We start from the raw sequence: 19,108 nt of genomic DNA, 5'->3' as shown, positions 1-19,108 counted from the left end.
GAGTATAAATCGCTTGCTTGTTTAACTGCAGGGTGTGCTAGCTTTGTGGAATTACCGCCTAGCACCCATCTTGGCGCAAATAGGCAATAAACAACGCCTGCCTCAGCGCGTGATGGTTGTCTCCTTCCGCACCGGGTGACGAATCCGCTGTCCGGACAGCGCTCTGAATCCCGACGGAAGGTGGGCAGCCCGGATGCCCTCGAACCGGCGGCCGCTGCAGAGGCGGCGGTGGGTTTCCCTGCCGCCCCCTCGTGAGCGCGCGCGGTAGTGGCGGCAAAACCACTGCGGCACGGCAGGTTCGAGTTTGGCCTCAGGTAGAACGTCGGCAGCGGTGCGGCCTGCGCGCGCTGGGCAGCAGCGGGCCTCGGGCGACGAGGTCGGACGCCGTAACGCAAATGCGTGTGCCGTCCCGGACCGCGGGATCCGACATCCCGCGACCCGTCCGGTCTAATTCCCTTCACCGCGCTGCCTGCTCTGCCGGGCGGCCCGAGCTGCCAGGGGCGCTGCCAGGGGCGCTGCCAGGGGCGCCGCCGCCGCCCGCCCCACCGTCGCTCGGTCACATGATAGCGACCGACCGGGCACTACAGCCCCCAGCGTGCAGTGCGCTCGCGGCGGGACGGGGCGGCGGCGCCGCTTCCGCCGTGCGTGGGCGTCACCACCGAAATTTGAACATCAGTCCCATGGTGCCCCGCGGGCTCCCGCTGATTGGCTGGGCCGGGGGGCGGTGCGTGATTCAAAGTCGGTGGCGGAGCGCGCGGCGGCGGCGGCTTGAGGCGGACGGTTGCTCTGAGCCTCAGGCGCCACGGAGCGAAGGCGGTCAGCGCTTCGCCTCTCTTCCCCCGGCAGGTTTCGCGCCGAGACTCCGCCATGGCTTCCCTCAGCTTCCAGGGCAACGGTGGCGCTAAGAAGGAGGAGAAGGGCAAAAACATCCAGGTGGTGGTGCGGTGCAGGTAGGCGCGGAGGCCTTTCCCGCCCCGGGCAAGCGTTGACGGTCGGCCCGCAGCAGGGGCCTTCGGAGAGCTGCGGCTCTGCCCAGCGGCTACTCGGCGGCTCTGGGGAAGGGGAACTGCGTGACGCCTCTCCGCGTATATCGCTGTTCAAGAGCCCGCCGTTGCATCCCAACGGCGCTCGTTACTACGCTTTAGGATGCCTGTCCGAGACGTTAATTGTTCGCGCTGTGTGGCGGACCCCTGTAGCCAGCGGAGATAATCGGCACTTCCGCAAAATTACCGCTGCTGTGAATAATCTCTTACAACTGAAAAAGGCAAAAAGTTGCAATTTTCTGACTTGGTTCGGTACACCCAGTATGAATCTATGTAGGAAGGCTAAGAAGAGCTAGTTGAGAGTTAGTACGACTGATATTCAAGACACAAAAAAACCGAACTGAATTTTTATCTTTTATGAGCTTCTGTGGGAAGTCGCTATGATGTAGCAGCTAAGAAAATTTTTGCTGCACCCACTTTCGTATATCTTTCGTGTAACTTCAGTGATGCAGACTCCGAATTCAGAGGAAAAGCTATGGGAGTCAACTTCTTAATTAATGACGATCAGCTACATTGGCTGATAAGATTAATTTATTTTTTGGTATGATATGACAAATTTCATGTACCATAAGATTCGGTTCTCTTGGTAATTTTGAGGTGATTGTAAAGACTTGCTGACTGATACTGGATCTTAAATGTTCTTAGTGTTGCTTGTTAAACCTGTAATACTGCTAATGGGTTAAGAATAGTGTTCAAAATAACTTTGAAAGTTTTTGGGGTTTGGTTTCTTTTTTGAGCCAGACCTGCAAATGGTAGCTTACACATTATGATTATTATCATTAATGCCTTTTGCAATCATATTAGAATTCCAAACACGCTTGGAAGTTCTACTTTTACAGATGCACAATGAAAATAGAAATTAAATGTGATTTCCCCTTATTTTTGCAACACAGATAAAGAGCTGCTGAAACAAATGTTATGGGATTGGTGAAAGTGTTGCTGTAAATCAAGGCTATTGCAAAAGAAGAATAACTTTATTGAAGAATTTGAGTTTGACACTGTGTCAAGAGCAATAATCTTTTTTCATCTGATTAGTCTCAATTGTTCTGGAATAGCCTCACTCAGTATCAGTGTATATTTTAAATAAAATGCTCGACGTGACAGTAGCATCAGGATTGTTCATGGTGTAGTATTTTGCTTTTGTTGCAACTCATAGACTAAGTCCTATGTCAAGATTTAGTCTCTAACGCCTAAACACTTTCTAGCTCGCTCTTGCCTCTTGTACAGCTTTTCTTTCTTAATAGAGCTTCGGTCTGTTTGAGCTAGTGAATGTTCCTTCCACCTTTCCTTTTTCTTCTGCATCAGTCAGGTTTTCCTTATCTTACAGATAGGTAGATAGATGCAATTGCATTAATTTGCTTCCAAAACCTGACGTGTTCAAGCTTATCAAAAACCTTTAAAAAAAAATTTTGGAAACTCAAAATGCACATATTAGCTTTGTTAATATACACGTTAATATGCTTCATAACTAAGGGGATGAACTTGTGTCACCATGGCATACCAGGTTGCTGCTTGTCTAGTGGCACATGGTGATGATCTGCACGTATGCTCCAGCCTAGCTGAATTGTTCCTCTAATCTTGCAGTTGTGGGCTATCATATCATAAGGCTGCTGCGTTTAACTGGTTCACTCTTACAGCATTACAGATGAGAATATAGTCATTGTTCACCCTCCTGCTATTTTAAAAGTCACAAAACCAAAGCTGTAACTTGCCCCTGTGAACAAGATTTTAGTGATCATCTTGTCACCAACCAGTCTTGCACCAAAGTGTCTAGTGGTCTGTTCAGAATCTAACACTTCACCCTCAGTGCTATGTTGAGGAAGAAATGTTAGCCACAAGAGTCAGGAACTTGAGATGCCATGCACTTGTGGGTTTTTGGTTGGTTTTTTTAACATTATAATTTAAAGAGACAGCAGCTGAAATGTCTCTACCATCAAAATATTTTAAAGATTACTAAGGTTGTAGAAGTTCTATTTTCAAGTTACCTGTTCAGGTCAATTATACAGGTAGCATAGACATTCAGGGCAGTAGCACTACTAAATAAGTAATAAGACAGCATTTCATGCTTTTAGTCTTCAGCCCATGGTCATTTCCATGCTTTTTGGAAGAAATTGTTGCAAATGTCCCTTTAAGGAAAATTGTGTGCACCAGGTTTAAGTTAAATTCATGATGAAACAAAATGCTCCCTATCAAATTTCTGAACTTTTATTACATGTCTATTAAACATTACTTAAAACTGAGAGTAAAAAGATATGTGGACTTCTTTTCTCCTGAAATCCAACGTTTTGTCCGTCTTATTAAATTCTATTCACAAATTCTATTCAAATGCATCAGCCCTATAAAGGTCCTGGTATTGCTGTCTACTGTTCTGCCATTAGTAGGGTCTATTAATATTTCTGGTGCTTTAGAGTATTTTGTCATCAGTGCAACATGTAGGCCTCATTGCTTATGAAAAATAAAAAAAGGAAATTTCTTAAAATTAATTAGTTTGATTCACTGTTCCCTTAACTTTCACATGTAAGTTTTTCCTTTTTTGAAGACTCTTATTTATACAATTATTTGGTCTGTTTAGTCTTCTACCCCCCTGCAGCAGAACAACATTTTCTAGTGCAAGTTAGCTGTGTGCTCATCTAAATGATCTTAAAAGTGCTTATGGACTTGTTAAAAAATACATATGTAAACAAATTAAAAGCTATAGATACTTGACTTGTCCCACAGTGGGTGGAAGGAGAAACAAGGTCTGGAAACTGCCAAATTGTGGCAATTTTTCCTTAAACAATTATTAAACAAATTAAATTAAAAGCTTTATGTTCCTTTTACCCAATTATACTATTCTGGATCCTTAAACTGAGTCATATTACTGCTTTGTCAGTGTGTTCTTGTTAGCAATGATATCAATCCGATATTCTTAACTCCTGTCTTTTTAGGCCTTTTAATGCCTCGGAACGTAAAGCAAGCTCCTATGCTGTTGTAGACTGTGATCAAGCAAGAAAGGAAGTTAGTGTCCGCACTGGAGGAGTGGCAGATAAGGCATCAAGAAAGACTTACACATTTGATATGGTAACACCTTGTCAAGTTGGGGACTTCTAGAAACAAGCTAGTACATTTCTCTAATATGCTCTGATTACTGTGTGATGCCATATATTACTGTATGGGTAAATAGGATGTGTTGTCTTTGCTGCAACAGGTTTTTGGAGCTCAGGCAAAGCAGATTGATGTATACCGGAGTGTTGTGTGTCCCATTTTGGATGAAGTTATTATGGGCTACAACTGTACAGTGTTTGCGTAAGTAAGCCAATAATTATTATTAGGAAATTTGATTTGAATTTTAGTTTCTTGTTTACATTTTAATTTTTTATTCTCGCAGTTATGGCCAAACTGGTACTGGTAAGACCTTCACAATGGAAGGGGAGCGGTCGCCCAATGAGGAATATACTTGGGAAGAGGTATATTTTCACTGGTGTGATTTCTCTTGTCTGTACTATAGTTCAAAGTTAGAAATTGCAGAAGGCTAAAGAAAACCTAAGTTGATGCCTTTCAAATCCTGAAGCTGACTTTCCTTAAATGTTTGTAACAAATGGTCTCATTCATTTATATGAAAATCAAAACTTTACATCTTTAATGCAATCATACAAGTCTTGGCGATCTTTATATGGAAGATGATCTTTGTCCAAGGTATTCTTGCTTATATCAAATCAGACTGTTTAGCTGAAATTCCACTCCCCACCCTCAGATCTCTTTCAATGTGTTTATGTATTAAATACTTTGCTTTCATTTACAGGATCCACTAGCGGGTATAATACCCCGTACATTGCATCAAATATTTGAAAAACTCTCAGAGAACGGTACTGAATTTTCAGTGAAAGTCTCTCTTTTGGAAATCTATAATGAGGAGCTTTTTGATCTTCTGAATCCTACTCCTGATGTTGGAGAAAAGCTGCAGATGTTTGATGACCCTCGAAACAAGGTTAGTGCTGCCTTCCAAAATTTGTGATCTTAAGGCTTTCAGGATTGTTGAGAGATAATAAGCATGCGTTATTTTCTCACAGAGGGGTGTAATTATTAAAGGTTTGGAAGAAATAACTGTACACAACAAAAATGAAGTCTACCAAATCCTGGAAAGGGGTGCAGCAAAAAGAACGACTGCAGCTACTTACATGAATGCATACTCCAGGTACAAATCTTCCCCATTTCAGAAATTTCTTGTTCTTGTTTTATTAAACAGGATCTTACCAAAGAAGTAAAAGATGTTAAAGCTAGTGCAAACCTGCATGATCTTGAGATTGTGTATTGCAGTTTAGGTTGCCAAATGTGGGTTAGAAAGCCATAGTTAGAAGTTCTTCCTTATCACATCCTGTGGGGTGATTCTAATAGGTGTATGAAGGTGCACTATAAAATCTGAATGCTTCTCATCTTAAAAATGGGCACGCTGTTTCTCTCTGCGTGACTTTTTACATAAGCTTCCCCTCTTCTTTAGAGTTTGCATACTTTGTTATGAGTATATCCCTTGTTAATATGCAGTGTCTAGTTGGAACAGTAGCCCTGGCATTCTACCTAACTCTAGCTGAGATGTAAGTAGCAGAATGTTTTTAATCTGGCATCTAGAATATTGAAATTTAATTGTTACTCAAAGTTAAGAAGTTAACTTTTTCAGAGCTGTCTATGCCTATGGAAACAAAAGACGGAAGTCTGACAGATACATAACTGAAATACGTTGTGTATACTAGCATGAGATAAATATTCTCTGCAGTAGATACTGTACATCTTCAAAAAGAAGGCTGTAGTCCTTTCAAGTTTGGAAGATGTTTAGCTGATATACCTGTATTAGTGAGGTGGGTTGTCTTTGTTCTAGCTGTTACGGGTAGTTGGGGGGTGGGGTTTTTTTTGCCAATACTGTTTACCAAATAAAAATTTGAAGTATGAGTTTCAAGTATCCTTTCCTTTCAGTAGAAAATGGTACACTAGGTTTTGTTACTGAAGTTGGGATTTCAAAACACTGCTAAGATCTGGGTTTTACAGGTCGACACAAGACCCTCTTTTTCAAACCCCAGCTTCTGAAACCTTGCAGACTGGCTTGTGGAAGTTGGGGATAAGGTTGAGAGGGGGTTTTGTATGGCAATGCAGGCTACTTCATATGATTGCAGCTCGTAGTCAGAATGCAGTAGAGACACCTTTGTCAAAAATATCATTGTTTATTACTGGTTTCTCATTCTTGAACTGCAGATATGATATCTATGTCACTGAACAAGTAGTGATCCAGTGTTGCAATAAACAAGGAACACCCTGTCCATGTCGTCTTTTAAATTAAAGATACACTAAGCACATCTGTCTACTGGTACAAGGGAATGGGTATTTGGCTACCACAGATTTGAACACAGAACTAATTTCATCTGAAACTTAAAAAAAACCCCTACCAACCTTTAAAGTATTAAGCTCAAGCTAAAATAATCTTAAACTGTACTACTGTTTTGACTGAAAACTGAATTGAACTTCTGAATTTTTAACATTGGATTCATCTCCTTGTTGATTTTCTTAGCCTGAATAAAGAAAACTATATTTCTTAATCTCACATGCTGTAAAACTGTTCTTAGTGTATTGACTAAAAAATTTACAAGCTAGTTTTCTTGACATGTCTGTGAGTTGAGAACACACAAATGAAAACAAAACCAAAGTGTTTCTCTCGGATTTTGCTTGAAATAAGATAAAATTTGTCTGGATTGAATGAGGCAAACATCCAGTTGGTTCATCGCTGGTTTTAAGTACCATATTCATCTGTACACACACAAAAATATACTTGGTAGAATAACTGTGTATTGAAAAATGTGTAATTCCCAATTAATGGGCCAAATGTATTCCCTAAAAATAGCATGGATAGCTAATTTGCAGCAGTGTCATGTAGCAAGCAGATCATTTGGCTTTAATGGGATGTCTGTCTGAAACTCAATTCTTTTATAGCCGTTCTCACTCTGTGTTTTCGATTACCATCCATATGAAAGAAACAACAGTAGATGGAGAAGAACTTGTTAAAATTGGGAAGCTAAACTTGGTAAGTATTTGAACTAGATGTCATTGATATTCTTAAAATATGAACTAGAATAATCTGGCCTTATTCTCTTGAGAATCTAAGGTGGGGTTTTTTTCTGGTAAGGGGAAAAAAAAAACCATTGTTTTTCATAAAGTGATATAAACTATATTTGTCACTCTGAGAAATGTCAGTCCCATTTGTCACCCCAATGTCTCCTGAACAACTCATAAGCTAGTTCGGCTATGTTGTGTTCTGCAACACTATGGGCCAAGCATTTTTCAGGGTGGTTTGAGACAGAAGCATGTCCTTCCTCTTGTCTTTCAGGTTGATCTTGCAGGGAGTGAAAACATTGGTCGATCTGGGGCAGTTGACAGAAGAGCTCGTGAAGCTGGAAATATCAACCAGTCTCTCCTGACACTAGGAAGAGTTATTACTGCTCTAGTAGAAAGAGCCCCACATATTCCATACAGGGAATCTAAACTCACAAGAATCCTTCAAGACTCTCTTGGAGGACGAACAAAAACATCAATAATTGCCACAGTTTCTCCTGCATCTATGAATCTTGAAGTAAATTTAAGTCTGAAAATCTATTCCTCAAATAGATATACCTTGCTAATGATACAAAAATATGAGTTAACTCCTCAGCTTGACCTAGTGTTAAATCTGTTTATCATAGGAAACATTGAGTACACTGGAATATGCCCACAGAGCAAAGAACATAATGAACAAGCCTGAAGTTAATCAGAAGCTAACAAAAAAAGCTCTTATTAAGGTAGGCTAGACATGTATCTTAACAAATTAAGTTACAGGTTAGGTTTGATTCTGTTAATAAAATTTTTGCTATGCAGGAATTACGAAGTTGTGGAGAAGCTATAACTAGTAGCACTGCTTTTCTGAGGTGATTTTAATCACTGAACTAACGCTTTCAAACTAAGCTGCTCTATTGATACAGCATTAGTCACTTTGCAGATGCTGAAACTGTTGTTAAGACTAAAGCTGGATAGAAAGGGGTATTGCTGCTAGCTATGACTGTATGGATTACCTGATTACATGTTAGTGAAGAGCCACTAAATGACACTGGATTTTTTTTTTTCTGAACTTGCTATATAGCAGCTTCATTCCCTAGAAAGTGCCTGAATTAAATTGAACTTGTCAGTAAGTATGAATGAAGAGCCAATATAAAGTAGCTGACTGCTACTAAAGCAGCTGTGATTGCCATTGTAAGCTGTTACATGCAACCAGGTATGATTCAAATGGGAGGTTTCAATGCTGCTGTGTATCCAGTGGTATGAATTTAAACGGTGCTATACTGAACTTATTTGGAACAGAAATGCTTTTCTCCTGTGCTTATGCAAATCTTGTGTAGAGCACCATCTTTGTGAAGTATCTGTTAAGCTAAATCTTGAAAGCAAAGTAGAAATTTTCAGGTTTACATGTGATTGTTTCTTTATGCAGGAATATACTGAAGAGATTGAGCGTCTGAAGCGAGACCTTGCTGCTGCACGAGAAAAAAATGGAGTCTATATTTCCCTTGAAAATTATGAGTATGTCTTCAAAATGTCTTTAAAATTGCTAACAACAAACCCCAGATACTGGTACCTATCCTTACACAGAAGTGCTTTCAGATCTATTTTCACACCAGAAAATTGAAGATAGTCAGGAGAATTAAGTGACTTGTCAACTTGTTCTTTAAAAATTAATTATTATATAGATAGAAGCCTAAAGAGTAGCTTTGCACTGAGGATCTTATTTATATGTGGAACTTACCATAAGCATAGCCAGGATGCAGATGTATGCCATGCAGCCTTTCTTTCAGTGGAAGTGCATATAGGAGAGCAAACTTGATGTAGTTTACTTCACTTTGTAAGAGGCCTAGTTTACACAGAAAGTTTACAATGGAAAATTGTCTTAAATCCTTTCTGCACTGAGTGAAAATTACCTGCTTCTCATACGGAAGTTAGCAATACTTATTTTTTGAAAATACTAAATATGTGGTATAAAAAACAGTAGATAATCTTGAAATCAGTTCTTATTTAACTAATTTATTTGTTTGTTTTAATCCTTGCTTGAGAGCCCTTAGTGGAAAGCTGACAGTTCAGGAAGAACAAATTGTAGAGTATATTGACAAAATCAGCATCATGGAGGAAGAAGTGAAAAGAGTAAGTGATGTTTCTCAACTGTGGCTTAAATCTGCCAAAAAATGAAAGAAATCTTTGGGTAAGGAGGAAAAAAAAAGTTTAAACAAATAACAGTCTGAAGAGTTTTTGTTCTTAAAGCTCCCTAATTAGTCAGGAGTGGGAGCTTCCTAATCCTTGAAGTTAGGAAGCTGAAATATATATGAAGTTGCAGGATGCAATATTTATTTTTTTAAAGCTGTTTTAATATATACCACTTTAATTTGCTTTGCTGGGTTTTCAGCAAAAGCCTGCTTGTAAAATAGTATCATTTAGGTTGACAGATACCTGCTTAGGAACAAGGAATGAGGGGGGAGAGGAGAAGGTGATGAGCCTCCATTAACAAATTACACAGAAAATGGGAGCTTTGTCTTTAAAAGAACTGCAGATATTTGCTGGAATATGTAACTACTCTGTGTAGTCAGCTTTACTGACTCTTCTTCATTCTATCTGCTTAGGTTTGTTTAGTGGGATTTTTTTTCTTGTGCTGTAACAATTGTTTGGTCTTGTGGTTTGAGTGGGGAAGGAAGGATTATTACAGTGAAAATGGTGTTGGTTTGTGATATTTTCAGTGAATACAGAGACTATACAAATCTATAGTCCAGGTTTAAGACCTCTGAGTCTTAGAGCTGAAACTACATTAGTAGGTGACAACTTGCCTTCTGGTATTGTGGCATAATTTGAGAGATGCGAAGTGGGACTGTTGAACTTATAAAAAGCAGTGTTGCTGTATTGATGTTTGTCTTCCACTTTAGGTGACTGAACTATTCACAGTTAGCAAAAATGAACTTGAACAGTGTAAAACAGACCTGCAAGTCAAGGAGAAAGAACTGGAAGAAACACAAAAAGATCTGCAAGAAACCAAGATTCATCTGGCTGAAGAAGAATATGTGGTTTCAGTTTTGGAAGACACTGAACAAAAACTTCATGGCACAGCTAGCAAGGTTGGTCACAATTCTTGCACCTAACTGTAACGGTAGCTTCCCATGTCTAGGAGTTTCATGGGCTGTTCAGGGAAATCATTGTTGCTAAATCATGATGGAAAACTAGGATTATCTCTCTCTATAAATTATATTATGATGAAAAGCTACTTAAGATTGCAGGACTTCCTCTGTGCTAATATTGACAGTTGATTGCTAAACACACTGGTTAGCGTGGAACTACCTTCAGGCCCAGTTTGTCCTGAGAGTTCCAGGGCTTTGCAGTATCTATTGTCATGACTTGTTTTGTAGAATAAGTAGTTTTCTTTACTAGAAACTTGTGGCTGGCCCTATGAAAGAGTAAGTTATATGTAACTGGGGTAGAAAAATAGCAAAAAGCTTTGCAGAGATGTGGGCTATAATTTACACTCACTGTGAATAATGGAAACTGTTGCCCTGTCACCTCTATATTTTAGGGATGGTTTTGATGTGTTTGTAATTATCGAAACAAACTTGATGTGGGAAGAGAGAGAGTGTCTTGCTATTTAAACTGCAAAGTGATGAAACTTGTATCTTTAGTCAACATGAAAATTTCCTTCTACTCAGATTCCTGTAAGGTTGGGAGGGGATGCCTTTTTTTTTTTCCTGGGGGTTGTGGAGTGTTTGTGTGAGATAAATAGGTACAGAAGTTACTTACATTGATTACAAAACCAAGAATCCACTATACGTTTGAATTCAAAATTATTTATCACAGAACTAGTACTGGAAACCTCTTGCTTCAGTACTAGTAAAAAATGTATTTACTGCCAAATCTTTCAGAAAAAGTTGAAGAGGTCAGGAATTTTTTTCAGTTACTGTTCTGTGATAAATGTTATCTTAATTCCTTAAGTACTGAGGATGTCCTTTATTAATGCTCTAGTTTCAAAGTCGGAACAAATGGTGTCTAGTATGACTTTCCTGTGTTCTAAGACTATAAATGACATAACACCAGGATTAAGAACAGTTGTAATTTGATGATGTAAAGGGAAATAGCTGTCTTTCTAGGGAGATAAATTCTCCTTTAACTCAGAACCACAGTTGCTTTTCCTTATATTATGTATGCTTGACTTCTTGACTGACTAAAATAACTTAAAAAAAATTGTAGTTGCTTAGTACAGTTGAAGAAACTACAAAAGATGTATCTGGTCTCCATGCAAAACTGGACCGTAAGAAGGCTGTTGATCAACACAATGCTGTCGTCCAAAATACATTTGCAGGACAAATGAATGCTTTGTTCAACAAAATACAAGATTCAGTTAGTGAAAACAGTTTGAAGCAGCAACAGATGTTGACATCTTACACAAATTTTATAGGTAAGTGTAAAACCTGTATCGGTATGTCATCCTGAATTTTTGCAACTAGTAGTACCAAAGACTGTTTCCTAAAACGCATCTGTTTTATTAAGTGGAAGAGGCTTTATTTTCAGCAATTTTAATGATTACAGTTGCACCAGTAATAATATATTTGGGATGATCAACAGCCTTCTGGTGTTGTAAGAGGCAATAAGGTGATGAGCAATAAAAAGAGTTCCTATCTTACAGTGGAACTTTTAGGAAAAAAAAACAAAAACAACAACCTGTAACTTTTTGGTTTCTTTTGTAGGTGATCTCCTGTCTACCAGTTCTTCAGCAGCTAATATTCTTGCATCAGTTGTATCAGCATCTTTTGCCTCTGTTAAAGAATTGGTGTCTACTGAAGTTTCTCACGTGTCTGAGAAAATAACACAACATGAGAATCTGTCACTCAATTGTAAAGCTGAGCTGCTGAGATTAATTGTTAGTAAATTTACATATTCTTATGTTACTTTAAATATATGAAACTTTTCTTGATCAGAAAAGTGTTCTGCGAATATTGTGTAGGGTTTTTTCTGATGTTCTCGCTACCTGTTTCTGCTTCAGCACTTGGCCATGATTATGTCCCTTCCCATGTCAGCACCACAAGCTGTAATGTATTATATAACAAATACTGTCAGAGCAGAGTTCATGATATGTATATGGATAGTTTCTTACAAATGTAGATGAAGGAACAGTCATACCCTGTTTTGCTTTTGCTTTTACATTTTTTTTTTTCACCACTGTTCCTAGGAGGAACATAAATCTGGATTAGGAAGAGCATTAAATAACTTGACACCAATGGTAGAATTTGTCTTGGGGCTAAACTGTCGGTTTCAGAGTTACATGAAGAAATACTCTGCTGTGGCGGACAAGGTAATGCACATGACTTGTCTCTTACCTTGTCCTCTTCTACTTTATTTAATTTACGGATAACCCTTTAGTGTTTTTTCTGTAGTGTGTCAGAGTGTTTCCACTTCTGGTCTGGCCTTTTCTTTTTTATTCTGTCCCATGAGTTCTACCTTTTAGCTTTTTTTCTCAGACTTCATTTCCACTTCCAAGTGTGGTATATTTGCTTGTTACCTGTATTGGTACAACTGCTCACCTAAATGCCACAGCAGAATGGTAAAATGTGGATGCTTAAAGCTATACAGAACAAACATTTTATAATATCCTTAATATAGTCTCTCCTGTATTTTAGAAATCTAAAATAACCACCTTAAGTCTTATCACTCCCAATTTCTCCTGTTGTCATACCAACCTTTTTCTGTAGTCACATTGATTCCTGGGGAATGTGATGCTTTATTTTGTTAACAATAACCGTAAGTGCAGACAACGCTCCACTTTTTTTAAAAAAAAAAAAAAGTCCTTTGCTTCAACTTTTATTTGTAGTCTATCTCATGATGTTGATGTAGAACGGCACCCTCACTCTTACATTCCTTTTTTTTTATTTTGTCAAAAGTAAATCCTTGTTCCTGTTGCTCTGACTGAAAAACTTCCCCTTTGTCAATTACAACTCATGTGAAATCCACTCCCCTTATCTAGAGGCTTTTTATTGGTTTTCAGACTTAGACAGCAAATAGTCTATGGCTTACCAGCTCTTGCTGCTTGCTCTTGGCTTAACCAAGTAGCTTGTCTGTGTGTTCCTATTTTGTCTACCTCGCATGCCAAATTTTGTGTCTGGAAAAGCCTGCACCAAATTCCAGCCTGTAACTTCAGATCGCTCTAGGTGTTACTTTCCACCTTTTATGCGCAATACTGTATTAGTGCCTTTGACAATTTCTCTTGGGGTAGAGTTTGTTTCTATATAAATTATGCTAGGTAAAAGTATCCAGTTCTTACCTAAAGATAAATATCTAATTTCAAATAAAACTTTTTTCAAAGATGGAGGATCATAAAAAGGAAATGGATACCTTCTTTGGAGATCTTTCTCTCACCCTGAAAACATTACGGGAAGAAACAGCCAGTGTTTTTGCTCAGCTTCAGAATGATTGTGAGAATTTAAAAGAAGAAGTGGAAATGACGAGGTTGGCACATACAAAGGTATCCTTAGAGTAAAAGGAAATCCTAACACCAAGTGTGATTCCTTGCTTTGATTTAAACTCTTTGTAGCAGTAAACTGTTATACTTTAGAAGAAATGTTAGGACAGTAACTTGATGATCCTAATTCTTTTCAGCCTTTGTTGGGCTGCTTTAAGAAGCTTTATGTAGGAAGGTAACAAAAAACCCCACCACTTATCCTTGCTCTAAGCATGTCCAGTATATATTCCTTTACATATACTTCCAAAAGCAAAGTGCCTCTGTCTTCTCTACACAAAAATTGTACCTTCAGCTTTAGAATGATAAAGCTCTTTTATTTGCTGCATTTTTAAATAAAGGCATTCAAGTACCCTTTAAGAATGTTAACAAGTGCAGAATAACAGTGAAATGTATCTTGTTTTTCTTAATAGAGCACAGCTGAATTAATTTTGTCACTGCAAAGCCAGCTTGACCTGTTTGCTCAGGAGACTCAGAAGAACTTAACTAATGTACTCATAAAAAATGGAAGCTTGAAGACTGCCATTACTGCTGTGGAAGAAAATGTTCACCTGTAAGGAGCAGATTACTTTTGGTGTATGCCGATGCAAGATAAAACTGCAAAATTACATGCTCTTCTTATTTATATGCTTATAAAGTCTTCTGGACAAGACCTATATGTTAGCGCTGAGTACTGCCACAGAATGTAGATCATAGTTCATGTTTCCCTAGAGTAAAAGGTAGCCCTACAAGGCTTTTAGTCAAACTTGTCTCTTGAGCATGTTGCAGATAAGAGACCATGGTTTGGGGAGCAATATGCTGATGAATGACCTTCAGTATGGCTGGACTTCAGAACTTCATACCATAAAGGCTTAGCTTGAATTATAATAGTGTATCTATTGCAGCATGCTTCATTCAATTGCAGACTGAATAACTAAGGTCTTGTCAAAGTTGTTGGGTTTTTGTTTGTGTTTGTGGGTTTGGTTGGGTGGCTTTTGTTTGGAGGGTGGGGGTTTAACAAACCTACTGCTCCAAGTGCTGCAATTTGTAAATTTACTAAACAGAGCAACAGCATAACTGGTTTGATGGAACTGCACTACTTCACTGGTTCTGGTCTTGTATTTCTAAATGTAGAATGTGTTAAAATCCACCTTTCAATCTCTGAACTGGTACAAATGTTGTTGCAGGAAAACTACAGACTTAGTCAGCAGTACAAATTCCAATCACAGCAAATTTATTGCATCTCTGGATGATTTCTCTCAAGAGCTCAGGATCATAAATGCTGAAAACAAGATGATGCTGGAAGAATCCACTGATCACTGTCAACAACTTCTTAGCAATCTCAAAAATGTGTCTCAGGATACTGATAAATGGGCTGAATTTACAACTGCTCAGATAGTTGACTTTACCAATCATCAGCTACTGTCCTTCAGTTATGAGAAACAGCAACTTCAGTGTTTACAAAAGGTACCTATAGTAACTTGGAGTCTAATACAACATTTTGAGACAGGCTTTAACAGAATTTGTAGGGGGGGGGGAAGTTCTCACTTATAGCCAGAACAAAATTGTGGTTTTCTTATCACAGCAGGCTTGTGTTACTCAGCTTAAATAGATGCAATTGGAGGAAATCAGAAGCTTAATTTAAGAGGAAGACTTTGAAATTAAATGCAAATAACCTCAAAAAAGGGTGTCCTGATTAATCCCATGTGGCTGACTTCCATTTGTAATTTGGGCTTTTTACATCTTTTTGGTAGTATATATCTCTAATACTAAAGCTTTATCTACCAGTGATGGGCCTGGAAGATTTGCACAATGATCAAATACAGACTATGTTCTGGAGGATGCAAATTACTTTATTGGTCAGATGGATTAACATTATGGGAGAAAGTGTTCCTTTTGTATCTACTAGTTCTGGACTCTTACCTGAGAATTCCTTTTTTTTATTTATTTCCATTGCCAACTTCGCTTCCCACCTTTCTTGTTTTATTGTTCTAATAGGTAATGAAACAGGCAAATCCAATGTTTCGCTAACTTTCAGAAAGAAAGATTTAAAAGCATTTGCTGTCTTGAGACACCCCTGTGTGTTATACCTACTGATTGTTTCAGGAGTTTCATTCCGATGGGAATGGCTAAAAATACATGTTTTCCTTCTTTTCCCCTACAAACGCATAAAGCTTCTAGTGCTTGTAGGATTTTCACTTTCACTTGAATATCCTAATTCTGTGTGGGGTTGTGCATAGAAGCATGAGGAGTCTGATCTGAACCAGATGGCATCATCTTTATTCTTATGAGTAGCTTTCTAAAATGATCATACTTTCTAAGAAACTGACTCTCTTCTGAAGATAGTTCTCAAAATGAGAGTGTAAAACTGGTGCTGAAACTGACTCTCTTCTGAAGATAGTTCTCAAAATGAGAGCGTAAAACTGGCACTGAAACTTCTCAATTTGAGGTCTCTCAGTTGTTCGTTTCAGGTCATGTTACTAATCATGCACCACACCTTAGAAAAGAGGCCATAACCTTAGCTTTCCTGTTAACTTGGTGGTTTTTGTTGGTGTGTGTTTTTGTTGTTTTTTTTGTTTTCAGAAAAATGAAGAAAACTGTGATAAAGCGATAGCTGAAATTGCTGACCATACTGGTAGACAAAAAGCTGCTGAGGAGAAGGTACTAAATGGCCTTCTTGATCAGGTAAAGGTTGATCAAGAGATACTTCTGGAGCAGAAGTTGGCACTTAATGAGGAAGCACAGCATGGACTGACTCAGGTTAATGGTTTCCTGCAAGAAGATCTTAAAGTGGATATTCCAACAGGTATTTAAAGTAGGTCGGGGATGGAATGGTCTTACAGAAAGCAATTTGAGTTGCAGAATTCATAAGTGAAGGTTAATGTGGACATAATATAACTAGCAGCCTTACACCTTTTTTAAGGTGCATGCAAAGAATGGTGACTGAACAAAGCTTGACTTCTGTATTGAGTTAATGTAAAATTGATGGTCTGCAATTAAAGCAAATGCTGATTGTGTTTAATAGCGCCTTTCATTAGTATACAATCTTCATTAAAGGGACAACTCCACAGAGAAGAGACTACTTCTATCCAGTCACACTTGTGAGAACAGAACCCCGGGAACTTCTACTGGAGCAATTAAGGGAGAAGCAACTAAAGCTTGATGCTATGCTAAACAGTGTGACAAAGGAGGTGGAGGATAATGCAGATCAGGTATGTGTATGAATGGCAAATGAGGCTCTTCATTGAAGAGTTCACATCTTCAGGAGTTTTTTCATGCCATTGTGGAGAGTTGGCTAGAACCCCAGAGCTGTTGCAGCCTTTGTGTTTTACAGGGTACTCAGTCACATGTGCTGAGCTTTTGACAAAAACAGTCTCTTGAAAAATAAGAGAAGACGTTAATAATTTAGAGACTTTCAGTTCTGTTTTTCAAAATGGAAGTGCCATGTCTTTTATAGATCTGATTGTGCTTAGTACATTCACCTAGGAAACTCCGACATTAAATACACTTTTCTGAAAACTTCTGGTTTAGGACCTGTTGGAAGAGGAGGAAGAGCTGCAAGAATCCAGTGAAAGCCTTGCTAGTGACAAATCCTTTGTGGATACAAATATATGGTGCCACACAAATGGGGGCATTCCCTTTTTCCAGGTAACTTCCACAGATATTCCAAACAGCTATATATTTAAGAATAAAGGACAATTATTGTTCCGTAATAGTGCTGTAGTCTAAAGTCACCTACTATCATTTAGTGTAGTCTCACAACTTCTTTGAACCTTGTAGAATATGCTTTATTAAACTTGAGCTAAAATAACAGCAGATAAATAATGCAAATTTCTGATGAGCTGGACAGACAGAAAAATCCTCAGCAAATAATCCTGCATGAAAAAAGTTGTCATTATTTACTATATAAACATGTGTGTTAATGTAAAAGTTGAAATGAGATATGGAGTATCTTCTTAGAGGCCAGATGGAAATATTGGCATTCTTCACTGGTTTGTGGTTTTTTGTTTGTTTGGTTTTTACTTTATTCCTTTAGACCCTCTTGCTCTACTAATGTATCAGTGTAAATCCCTGGTATATTAGGCTTGGATTTGGCTTGGGGAGGTTGGGAGGTATATTTACTTGTCATGGATCCCTTAAAAATAGCTGCTGAACTTCCAGATGCCTACAATAAATCTCTTTAGTAAATGCAATATTGGGAACCTTTTTTAGGAGTTCTACCAACTTTTTTTCTCAAAACACTATATACTGCATTGTACATGAGCAAGTAGTCTTCAATTTCTTTGTGTTCTCTTAACATTGGGCATTTTCTTTAAATCCCAGCACAAAAGGAGTCACAAAAAGGATAAAGAGAACAAATCTGCAGCTACAGTGGAGAAGAACAAAATAGAGGATATGACAGAACAGTTTCTTCCCAAATCTAAGCCTCCTTTAAGAGCACTGAACTAAGATACATCCACTGCAGATTCCTGTTTTGAAATACTTGTGTCTGTCTACTGAGCCATAACTTTCTTCAGTTATTCTCAGTCTCTGTATATAGCGATACGTTGATGAAAAGTTGGATCAAAAGATTAGCCTGCCAGCTGTCCTGCCTTTGTCCAAGTTTTATATGCTGTATGTTGCAAAGTATTAACGGACTTTTTTAAAAATTAAAAAAACCAAAACCAAACTCCCCTGCAGATGGTGGTGCTGTATGTTTAAATATACTTTTTTCTTGTCAAGTAAGAGATCCTTTTCTGTTTCTCAGTAGATTTAAAACAGAACAGAAAGGTATGTGGAAAAATGCTTTGTCAGCATTACTAGCTACCATTTTATTTTTAATTAACTGTAAATAAGTGTTGGTTTTGTACCTGCTTTTTAGTCTGATTTCTGTTTCTATGAAGTAGATAGCTGTCTTTTGACTGGGATACTTCAAATAAATCATTGATACATGGAAAAAAAAATGTATAAGCGCCTCCCTCAGAGTAAAACAAGCTTATTGTGACTTTCATCTTTTATTACCAGGTTTAAATTAGGTAAAACATTAGCAGCTGTGTTCTAAGTCTTGTGCTGTCAGAAAAGGATCATAGAATGGTTCGGGTTGGAATGAACCTTAAAGATCATCTAGTTCCAACCCCTCTGCCATGGGCAGGGACACCTTCCGCTAGACCAGGTTGCTCAAAGCCCCATCCAGCCTGGCCTTGAACACTTCCAGGGAGGGGGCATCCACAGCCTCTCTGGGAAACCTGTTCCAGTGCCTCACCACCCTCACAGTAAAGAATTCCTTCCCAATACCTAATCTAAATCTGCCTTCTTTCAGTTTAAAGCCATTTCTCTTTATCCTATCACTACACTCCCTGATAAAAGAGTCTCTCCCCACAATTCCTGTAGGCCCCCTTTAGGTCCTGGAAGGCTGCTACAAGGTCTCTCTGGAGCCTTTTATTCTCCAGGGTGAACAACCCCAACTCTCTGTCTGTCTTCATGGGGGAGGTGTTCCGGCCCCCTTATCTTCTTTGGAGCCCTCTGGACCCACTCCAACAGGTCCATGTCTGTCTTATGTTGGGTGCCCTAGAGCTGAACA

At 38.7% G+C, this 19,108-nt stretch overlaps 1 protein-coding gene across 1 annotated transcript; it reads left to right on the top strand.

Annotated features, from left to right (window-relative positions):
• Positions 1-651: 651 nt before the first annotated feature.
• KIF11 (kinesin family member 11) lies at positions 652-18,217 on the top strand. The gene is given in 23 exon segments (XM_049810430.1): positions 652-805; positions 807-950; positions 3,971-4,103; positions 4,231-4,328; positions 4,411-4,489; positions 4,825-5,010; positions 5,093-5,217; positions 6,999-7,089; positions 7,393-7,635; positions 7,745-7,840; positions 8,524-8,612; positions 9,140-9,227; positions 9,998-10,186; positions 11,307-11,514; positions 11,804-11,976; positions 12,286-12,408; positions 13,417-13,575; positions 13,983-14,122; positions 14,736-15,015; positions 16,132-16,354; positions 16,606-16,760; positions 17,080-17,196; positions 17,872-18,217. Coding segments are annotated over 23 exon segments (3,390 nt in total). The 5' UTR covers positions 652-680; the 3' UTR covers positions 17,998-18,217.
• Positions 18,218-19,108: the final 891 nt, after the last annotated feature.

This window comes from Accipiter gentilis, chromosome 9, assembly GCF_929443795.1.
Source record: "Accipiter gentilis chromosome 9, bAccGen1.1, whole genome shotgun sequence".
Taxonomy (NCBI): Eukaryota; Metazoa; Chordata; class Aves; order Accipitriformes; family Accipitridae; genus Astur; species Astur gentilis.
Note: the sequence above shows the minus strand (reverse complement) of the source record. Positions and strands in the feature narration are given on the sequence as shown.